The 11,023-nt window shown below is 45.6% G+C and overlaps 1 protein-coding gene across 1 annotated transcript; it reads right to left on the bottom strand.

Moving 5' to 3' along the window:
- Nucleotides 1-386: 386 nt before the first annotated feature.
- On the bottom strand, nt 387-10,391 carry LOC143837237 (phospholipase A2 inhibitor gamma subunit B-like). Its single transcript, XM_077336845.1, has 5 exons — nt 10,235-10,391; nt 8,193-8,309; nt 3,717-3,866; nt 2,540-2,680; nt 387-1,821 (listed from the first exon to the last, which is right to left on the bottom strand). The coding sequence occupies exons 1-5, from the start codon at nt 10,296-10,298 to the stop codon at nt 1,673-1,675; spliced, it is 621 nt and encodes a 206-aa protein (XP_077192960.1). The 5' UTR covers nt 10,299-10,391; the 3' UTR covers nt 387-1,672.
- Between the last annotated feature and the right edge of the window lie 632 nt (nt 10,392-11,023).

Below are 11,023 nucleotides of genomic sequence, written 5' to 3'. Positions count from 1 at the left end.
ACTGCAGTAATGAACTACAAATTATCAAAGCCATGCTTAGCATGAAGGATTATGTTCCACTGTCCAAAGCTGCCCATGTACTCTGTACAGTGTTAAGATTTAATACTCTCTCCATGTTAAAATCATAAATTGTGCATTGGTGCTATTGCATATATTTTCTTTTATTTATTTGTGTTATGCTCATTTGAATGTATTTGTGTTTTTCTCAGTGCCATTAAAGGTAATATCTGTAATCTGTAATCAGTAATCTGATATAATGTGTCTTGAGCTTTAGTGAGCAAGGTGGATGATAAATCATGTAAAATAAAATCAATGAAAATCTTGTGAAGAATACCCACTTGAAACTTAAGTACAAATACCCACTTGAAACTTAAGAAACTTAAGCCTTAAAGAGGCATGATTGGGGGGGATTTTATTCACTTTGACTGGGGTGTATTATGCAGCACCGAAAACTCACAAAAAGACATCTTATTTTTAAATTCTTAATGTGGTACCATTTTCGCAGTGCGAAAGCCATCATATTATTTCTGTTTTTGCATTGCAAATGCTGCCCACAGTTCCGGCAGCATTTTTTTAGCGAGGTTTCTGAAACTAGCTTTGCCACCTCTTTTCTTGTGTGACAACACTGATGGTCTTTTTTTAATGCATATTTTTGTATTCCTCCCCTTTTCTGCTCACAGTCCTTCGTCTAAGAATATGAGCTCGAACGCCTACTGCTGATATTCTGCATTTGTCAGTGATCACATGAACATGCCATTTGCTGGCAACCCAGCCAACTTTATTGCTATGTAAATTAGTAGAAATTATCCTGTGGTATGCATGGCATTTCCTCCACAGCCTTCAACAAATGCTTCTGTGACTACAAAGCTCTACTTCTGATCAGTGACCATGTGTGTGTGTGGGGGGGGGGGGGTTGAAAGTTTCTCAGGCTAGCAAAGTGGAGGGGTCTGAAATGCCAGTTCTGGGTTGTAGGAGAATGAGGAAGCAGAACTGCTTCAGGTTATGGGCAGAGGCTCCCGTTTTTGTCTCACCAGTGATTAAAAAAAACCTTCACAGGGGAAGCAATGGTATGGTGGGGGCTTTAAATTTGCATTGGAGCCTGCAATCTGCTGTGGTCCATCCTGCCCACTCTCTACAAAGAACAGTATACCTCAGGTGGGGAAAGGTGGTAGTTTTGGCATTCAGAAGTCTGTGTGTTCCCCTAGAAAATTCTCCATCTCCATGAACTACAATTCCCATAAGGCTCCGCCAGCAGCATGTGACAGAGTGGCGGTCAGGTGACTTTGCAGCACAACGGAGGAAGTTCCCCCCCCCCCACAGTTAGTCAGAATGGCTTAGAATGCATAATAACTAAAACAAAAAACAAAACCAAATAAACAATAGCATAGAATCAGAGCACATGCATAAATGGAAATATTTTTAAAACGTATTTTGAAAGGATGATTTAAAAGGGTCAGCGAATTGACTGCAGAGGAAAGCAATGCATGCATAATAGGCCTAGGTTACAAAGGAAATGGAGCTGCTTGTCCCACAAAATGAGATCAGGAGAATCGCCTCCCAAGGAAGAAGTCTTGAGGTTTTTTTGGATGCAGAGGCTGGAAAACTGTGATATGCTTCAGCAGCGGTTTGGGTTTTGCCAGAGCTTCAACAAGTTTTCCTCCTGAGGAACTAGCTACTTGATCCGCAGCTTGGGAGCATGAGTGCATTCAGCCATCCTGATGGTTTCCACAAGCAGTCCGGGCACCCCTACGATGGCTGGCTCATTCATACATGCTTCCTTATTTCCACAGCCACCCTTTGAAAAGGTGGAGATGCTGCCACCTGTGGGAAGAGTGGGGGAAGGTTAGATTATTTGCTAATTTGGCATTTTCTGTCATTGCTGTTTTTTACAAATTGTAAACTCATGCAGCCTGGAAAAAACAGAGAACCTGATAGAGTGCTGGAAATCCTGGTTCAAATCCCCTCTCTGCTGTGTAAGTGATAGGGTCGTGGGGACCTTCTAAATGGTTGTGCAGCTATGGGAAATTGGCCTTAGTGCTATATTGTAGACTGCAGTCCCCTTTTCTCCTCTATATAAAGAACTGCTGCCTGCTTTGCTATATGAACATTCACCAACAATTGACTGTAGAAGTCCTGGTACCAAGTTGTGTGAGGGACCAGGGATGGTTCATAGAGTGCTTTTTGGATTCCCAGTGGTGTTTGACTTCACCAATAAGAGAATTTCTGAAAATATATGGATTACAAAGTACAGGGAACTAAGTAACAAGAGATTTATGACAGTGCAGAGATAAACTAATGAACTGTGCCTATTTTAACTATATCTTTTAAGAAAAATCTGAAAACAGCAGGAACATTAGAAGCAGTGCAGTATAAATCTCTGAATACGTGGAAGCATAACAAGGATTCATGTGGTGTGAATTGGGCTCATTTCAGAGGAAGTGGACTCGATCATGACTTCTATCATGTCTTGGGTCAGCTTTGCACAGCCAGCCTTGCCCATTTCCTCCTCTACAGTATTAGTACAATTTATAGATCTCACCTGCATCAGCCCACACATCATAGCGAACACAAAAGACCTCCCAGCCTCGGCAGTTGATGATTTCAGTGATTGGACATTTGGGATCCGATGAAAAGCATCCAGGACACTGCATTCCATTGAAGTTGAGCCGCAGGGGTGGAACTGGGAAGAAGCACAGAGACAGAGAAGAGCTTGGACAGAGAAGAGCTTGGGGAAAGCTTGGATTTCACTGTGCCAATGTGGTCTCCATTGATCAACAATATGTAAAGCAAACAGTCCAACTGCAATCCTATACCACCAACTGTTGCACTATTTTTCCTTAATAGCCATCATTAACAATCTGACTTTTTTGGGCAGGTGACACCAATAAGGAGGTGAATGGTTGCTTTAGCTCAAGGACAGTGCAATAGCTCCATTACTGAGGGACTATCCAGAAGGAAAGTTACTAGGTCTCGCAGTCACCACTGGGGGATGGAGGATAAGTTCCTGGAGGTTTGTAGATGGAATCTTGGGGAAACAGGGACTTCAAGGGGGTTACAGTGCCAAAGAGTCCAAAGCATCCCTTTTTTCAGGGGAATTGATCTCTATAGTTTGGAGATGAGGTGGAATTCCAGGGATCTCCAAGTCTCACCTGGAGATTGCTGTTCCTCTGAGTGCATAAAACCATGAGTGAATTCCCAGTATGTTTAATCAAAGGTGACAGAGCATATATATGGATGCACACTTACAGTATGATCTGGGGGAGGGACCAAAGAATTTAGGAGGAGGCACTTGGACACATATAAATGCATGGAGCTGCAGGATTCTGAAACAAACCAGGGGGCTATTACAGTCAGTATTGTTTACTCAGACTGGCAGCAGCTCTCCAGGTCAGGCCTTCCATACCACCTCCTAACTGATTGTAGTTGGAGATGCTGGGAATTGAACCTGGGACCATACCAAGCAGATGCTCTACCACTGAGCCACAGCTCCTCCCCATCAAATAAACTTAAGTGTTCTATACTGAATCAGACGACAGATCTATCATAGCCAGTACTGCCTACCTTGACTGCCACAGTTCTCTAGAGTCTCAGGCAAAAATCTTTCACATCACCTCCTACCTGACCCATTCAACTGAAGATAATAGGGACTGAACCTGGGACCTTCTGCATGCCAAGCAGATGCCCTACCACTGAGGCAGAGGCCTTCCCCTACTCACATTCCACCGCTCCTGAATTGCAAAGGTCTTCCTTGCAGCACTTGTTGACTCTCCGCTTATGGAAGGTTGGTACTCTGATGCTTATGGGAGAAGGAGTGCAGTAGCTGGGCATGGTGCAGCCTTTATAGGTGGCCAGGGACACCTCCGTCCCTGAAAAAAGGCAGAAAAGGAACAGCATAATAAACAGCATAAGAGCCTCTTGTGGCGCAGAGTGGTAAGGCGGCCATCTGAAAACTTTGCCCACGAGGCTGGGAGTTCAATCCCAGCAGCCGGCTCAAGATTGACTCAGCCTTCCATCCTTCCGAGGTCGGTAAAATGAGTACCCAGCTTGCTGGGGGGTAAACGGTAATGACTGGGGAGGCACTGGCAAACCACCTCGTATTGAGTCTGCCATGAAAACGCTAGAGGGCGTCACCCCAAGGATCAGACATGACTCGGTGCTTTGCACAGGGGATACCTTTACCTTTACCTTTAATAAAGAGTGACTTTCATGTAGGTAGCATAAATATCTGTCCATTAGTGCATCAGTTTGTCATGAAATTTTGGCCAGCTCCTGGTTCATAAAGTGATGCTTGCAAACTGAACATCTGCCACAAACCTTGACAAATTTTGATCCAGTTTGTGGAGAGCCAGCTTGGTGCAGTGATTAGGAGTGCGGACTTCTAGGGCCATTCCACACAATGACCAATGTTGCTAAATGTTTGCAGTATGCAGAAACGCTATATTTAATAGTGGAATTTCATCATTCCGCACACCTTCAATTCTAGTGGAATATTGAAGTCCCAGTAGTGGCCTATTCATTCCCCACAGGTTTCCGATCTCGCGGGAATCGCAACAAAGGAGGCGATATATTTCCGTGCTTCTTCCCACCCCTGGCCATCGATCAAACAGTGTAAAACCAAAACCAAAAAAAGAACACAACCAAACCTTTACAAGTGGGATAAGTTGAGCTATACAATAAAATATTATAAAAACAGTAATTATTTAGTGTGGTGCACAATTTAAAAAGAGAATAAAAATTACATTAAAAATATACAGAACTAACTGCACATAAGACCAAACGCATTTCGACCCTACTGGGTCTTCTTCAGTGGTCAGAATTATAACAATACACTCTATATACAAAGTCTGAACTAATTATAAAGTGTAGCTGTGTGGGATCCTGAAAAATAATGAAAAATATCAGAATGAGCATGATTAAAAAGAGTCTAATATGTGAATCATTCAAACATGAATCTATCAAACAGAACAGCCAATGAACAGTTGTGTTTGTGCTACCAAAAAGCCCTTTCCCTTTAAAAACTGTTTTTTTTTAAACCTGAAAACACCAGTAGCAACGAATATTTGTTCATTCAATGTCTCAGAAAGACCGTTTTCGCTGGTGTATGAGCTGGCGCTTAATCGTTTACACGCTCTTCAAGTAAAAAAAATTTTTACCCCCAATGGGTGCAATTTCTGGCTGAAATTATGGTCAGTGTCGAACAGGGGGCTGTATTGTGCTCGGAAACTTTAAAGACAATTGCAGAAGGGAGCTTTATTATACTGTTAAGCACTTCTGTGGAAGGACTTCAGCTGAAGAAGCCTGGATTATTCGTTGCTTGTGCCAGTTTAAGGGGGGGGGGATGGCAATCGTGTCTCCGGAAGCTCGGGGATGAGAGCTAGAGAGGGACATTCTTTCTACCGCTATTTTGAGAATGTACATGTCTTTCGCTGATGTGTTGCAGTTTGTGTTCAGAAGTGTAGCGGTTGTTTTCAGGGGGAATCCACTTTTCTAGGTTTCCCCCTAAGCGCTATAAAATTCCGATTGTTGCTGGACTTTGGCGGGAGTTTTGCAGTTTGTTTACGACGTCATGTGGAACGTTAAATTAATAGCGTTTACAAAAGGTAAGACTTCGGCTACATTTAAGTTGTACGGAATGGACCCTAAACTGTTGAGCCGGGTTGAATCTGTGTTCCCCATATGCATCCAGCTGGGCTCACCACAGCACTGAGAAAACTGCTCTGACTGAGGAATATCAGGGCTCTCTCAGCCTCACCCAGCTCACAGGGTATCTGTTGTGAGGAGAGGAAAGGGAAGCCGACTGTAAGCCGCTTTGAGCCTCCTTTGGATAGAGAAAAGCGGCATATAAGAACCAACTCTTCTTCTTTTTCTTCTTCGTGGAAAGCAGACCCTGATTTCTGCTTTTTATGCAAAACTGTTCAATTGCTTGGTTTAAATGACTTGGAACCATTTAACCCCCTGCTTTCTGCTCACTGTGAAAAGCTGCAAGGAGCAGAAAGCAGGGGTTTAAGTGGGTCTGGCTCCCCATTTTCTGCTTGCCACAGCTTTTGGCAGCAATCTAAAAGCAGGGGTGAAATGGCGGGGAGGCGTTTCACCCGCCTGCTTTCTGCTGGCTGTGAATTTTCACAAAGCGTTTAAAGCCCTGATTTGGCTTTTAAATCCCTGCTTTCTGCTCACTGCTGCTTTTCGCAGAGAGCAGAAAGCAGGGAGTTAAGTTTTAAATGGCTCACATACTTATTTCAGTTTGTGAACCAGCATTATGGGTTAGTGGTTTAGCCATGAACCACAAACTGAACCATAGAAATGCAAGTCATGCCCATCCCTATCCATCAGTAATGGCAGCTCAGCATACATCTTTCCCAGCCCTGCTACATGAGATTCTTTGACCGGGAGAATACCAGGGCTCAACTCTCCTCATGCCAAACATTGAGCGATAGCCCTTCCAGATGCCATTCCCATCACTACTCAGTGGAGCAGTGAGGAACAAATTATGGAAGAAAATTTGTATTGTGTCAACATTGTGGTGTCACTTCTGGTACAAATTCAGAAGTGATGCTGCTGCATTGTGGTGATGTTTTGTGGTCTACCCACAATATTCTAGAGAGAGAAAAATCTAGAGCTTAGGTGAATCCTTGTGCATTGCTTTGTCCTTACTTCTTGGCTCATTCTGGAAGTAGTGTCACTGTAGTGGCATGATGCCAATCACAGGACTCCACCACTTTGCATCTCCAGGCATTGCCAGGGCTGGACTGGGAATCTTCATGTTCAGTCAAGCTCTGAATTCCAGTGCTAAGAGGCACCATCAGGGAAAGATCCTGGCTTCTGCACCTGTTATTGGCCCTCCCAAAGAACAAGGTGGCCACTGTATGAGATAGGATACTGGACTAGTTGAATCACTGGTCTTATCCATCAGACTAATTTAATTAATTAATTGATTGATTGATTGATTGATTTCATTTGTAGCCCACCACTCCCCCATAGCAGCTCATGGACCGATTAGGCTGCCCCTATTCAAGTGTGCTGGGGTAAAAAGCCCCGCCGTCTCCCGAGTACGCACGCTGGCCACCGTGGCGCAACAGCCCCACACACACAACATGGAGCTGGAAGCACCTGGAGCACGGGTAAGCTGTGGCGGTGGCTGAGGAGGGGGGATTAAGGTCCAGGGGGACTGATGCAGGATGGTGGGGAGCAGCATGCTGCTCTCCCACCATGGCGCGGGTGGGGGGATGCCCCTGTCAGTTCTGCAGAGCCGCGGAGCTGGCAGGAGCGAGTGGCGTCCCTGCAGGGCCGCCGTAGGCTGGGGGAGGAGCCGGGCGTGAAGACCCAGCTCCTCCAATTATGCACAGGGCTGGCCTGACCCATCCCTTGCCTGCACCTACTGTGCTCCCTGGGCCGCGGAAGAATCTGCGTTCCTTTAATGTGAGTCTTCCGATGGCCTGGGTCGGGCCAGACCTCGGATGGCAGCAACGTTGGGCATAATCGGGGATTTTCCCCGAAGCCCTGTCGCCACCACATTGGGCCTCCTGGTCATGGCGGGTAACCATCCAAATAAAACCCACAATAAAATCCCCTTACAATCACTTAAAATAACCAATTCACTCACCTATGGTGGCAACAGTGCGGACACACTTTACTGCCCAAAGCCCCTGGGGAGGAAAGCTATGGCAAATCTAGACAGCATCCTAAAAAGCAGAGACATCACCCTGCCAACAAAAGTGCGTTTAGTCAAGGCTATGATCTTTCCTGTTGCAATGTATGGCTGCGAAAGTTGGACCATAAGGAAGGCCGAGCATCAAAGAATTGAGGCTTTTGAACTCTGATGCTGGATAAGACTCTTGCGAGTCCCTTGGACTGCAAGGCAAACAAACCGGTCAGTCCTAGAGGAGATCAGTCCGGACTGCTCCTTAGAAGGCCAGATCCTGAAGATGAAACAAATATTTTGGCCATCTCTTGAGAAGGAAGGACTCCCTGGAGAAGAGCCTAATGCTGGGAGCGATTGAGGGCAAAAGAAGAAGGGGACGACAGAGAATGAGGTGGCTGGATGGAGTCACTGAAGCAGTCGGTGCGAGCTTAAATGGACTCCGGGGAATGGTAGAGGACAGGAAGGCCTGGAGGATCATTGTCTATGGGGTCGCGATGAGTCGGACACGACTTTGCACCTAACAACAACCACCACAAATGCCCAAACCACTCACCTTTTCTGATCTCCACAGTAAGGATGATGCAGGCTGTTTTATGTGGTGCGCATACTTGTGCAACCCCTTGGCAAGAGTCCGTGTGACTTTTGCAGTATTCACACTGCAAGCAGACTCCTGGAATGGAGAAACAAAAGAACAATCCAAAGAGTTGGAGCCAGTTCCGACCCTGTCTTTCTTCTTTTACTGATGTGGAGATTTTAATCTATTGGTAATGGTATGATTGAGTCTCTGTAACAGACACTTTGTCACATATCTTTTGGGCTTACTTTGTTCCCTGTTGCTCCTCTACCGGCTTTTTCCAGGCCCACGTGCATCACCAACTTTGTGAAAGTACACAGTGAACAAAAAAGAAGTCCAAACAGCCCTAAGAACAGATACTGGTGGGTTGTTTCTAAGGCATCTCTTTAGAGTTCTGGAAGCCTTCTAAAGCGATAATCGCCAGCCTTTCTGAGCCTGTAGTCACCTTTGGAATTCTGACATTGTGAAGTCGGCGCAGTCATAAAATGGCCGCCACAAGAGTTGGAGCCAGCCACAAAATGGCTGCCACAGTTTACATTCTGTCACACAGTGAAAATACTTAGAATCGTAGAGTTGGAAGGGACCTCCTCGGTCATCTAGTTCAACCCCCTGCACTATGGAGGACACTCACAATCCTATCACTGACACTGTCACCTGCCACTCCCTTGAATCTTCACAGAATCAGCCTCTCCGTTAGATGGCTCTCCAGCCTCTGTTTTAAAATTTCCAAAGACCGAGAACCCACCACCTCCCAAGGAAGCCAACATGTCCACTGAGAAACCGCTCTGTCAGGAACTTCTTTTGAATTAATTTCATCCCATTGATTCTGGTCCATCTCTCCGGGGCAAGCGAGAACAACTCTGCTCCATCCTCTACAAGGCAGCCTTTTAAGTACCTGAAGATAGTTATCAGATCCCCTCTCAGTCGTCTCCTCTCCAGGCTAAACAGACTGAACTCCCCCAACTTTTCCTCATACGTTTTGGTCTCCAAACCCCTCACCATTTTTGTTGCCCTCCTCTGGACACGCTCCAGTTTGTCTACATCCCCCTTCTACTCTGGTGCCCAAAACTGAACACAGTACTCCAAGTGAGGCCGAACCAGACCAAAGTGCTGTGATAGCAGCTGTTGCCAAAGAAACATTTTTAAAAAGTCTGCACAACCAATGAAATATCCAGTGGTCGGTCAGAATTTTGCTGGGCAATAGCTCCACCTGCCCCCACCCACTTTCTGAAAACACTTGACAGGTAGCACAATGGGGACCCCTGCCCTAGGGCCCACACGGCTTGCCACACTCTTTTTAGAGAGTGTGACGGCAGCAAAGAAGCAAGGATAGAATCATAGAATCATAGAGTTGGAAGGGGCCATACAGGCCATGTAGTCCAACCCCCTCCTCAACGCAGGATCAGCCCTAAGCATCCTAAAGCATCCAAGAAAAGTGTGTATCCAACCTTTGCTTGAAGACTGCCAGTGAGGGGGAGCTCACCACCTCCTTAGGCAGCCTATTCCACTGCTGAACTACTCTGACTGTGAAATTTTTTTCCCTGATATCTAGCCTATATCGTTGTACTTGAAGTTTAAACCCATTACTGCATGTCCTCTCCTCTGCAGCCAACGGAAACAGCATCCTGCCCTCCTCCAAGTGACAACCTTTCAAATACTTAAAGAGGGCTATCATGTCCCCTCTCAGCCTCCTTTTCTCCAGGCTGAACATTCCCAAGTCCCTCAACCTATCTTCATAGGGCTTGGTCCCTTGGCCCCAGATCATCTTCGTCGCTCTCCTCTGTACCCTTTCAATTTTATCTACGTCCTTCTTGAAGTGAGGCCTCCAGAACTGCACACAGTACTCCAGGTGTGGTCTGACCAGTGCCGTATACAATGGGACTATGACATCTTGTGATTTTGATGTGAGAATGATTATCTTCTCCCGTGTCAACCAACATTCTTGATTAGGGATGAAAATGGTTGCCACTGGGCCCTCTCAACTAAATGACTGGACAATGAATCAGGATCTGTGAACTTACCAGTTGTAAGTAGCATGCTGAAGAAGCAGAAGATCAGGGGTACTTGCATGGTCTCAGGAAACATGAGAGAGGAGAAGAGCAAGACTGAGGTTGGGGAGCTACCAGAGGTATGTCTAGACTTAAGCTGAGTGGAATTTATAGCTTTTGGACTAGGGGAAAAAGCAGGAGGGTGGAGGAGAAGGATGGGGTGTGTGAAATAGTTCCTTCTGACTCCGGGGAGGTTGACATGGAGTGGAACTGATGTCTGTCCCAAGGGAGCTGACCATAACGACACGGAACAGGACGCGGACATGCTGGCTCAGGCCTCTGGGACAGAAGCCAGAAAGCCTAGCAAGGAGGGAATGTATAACCATCCTTTGTGCTGGTTTATTATAAGTAGTACATTTTGCATTTTGAAAATTTGTGAAATCTGTTGGTGAAAGTTTAATTGGTGAAGGCTGGCAATCAAATTGACAGCGACTGAAAAATGATACGTCAAATATATATCATGGCAAAACACCTCTTAGTGTTTGTTTGCCTTGGATAACATACAAATTAGTCAGCTGATAAAACAGCAATTCCCAGACATCCTTTAGATGTCCTTTTACATCATCAGGGCAAGCATAATAAGTCATTCTTCAAGCTACTGCAAGCAAGGCACAATCCAGGCTCTTTGACTGCCATTACCTTTGAAAACAGGCCTTTGCACAGGAATACAATCCTCATGGAATTGTCCAGTCACTTGTTTTCATTAGGTGGAATTCTCAAAGGCAGGGCTGATGCTCTCAGCTCAGGTTGGGAAGAGGGTAT

This window comes from Paroedura picta, chromosome 5, assembly GCF_049243985.1.
Source record: "Paroedura picta isolate Pp20150507F chromosome 5, Ppicta_v3.0, whole genome shotgun sequence".
Taxonomy (NCBI): domain Eukaryota; kingdom Metazoa; phylum Chordata; class Lepidosauria; order Squamata; family Gekkonidae; genus Paroedura; species Paroedura picta.
Note: the sequence above shows the minus strand (reverse complement) of the source record. Positions and strands in the feature narration are given on the sequence as shown.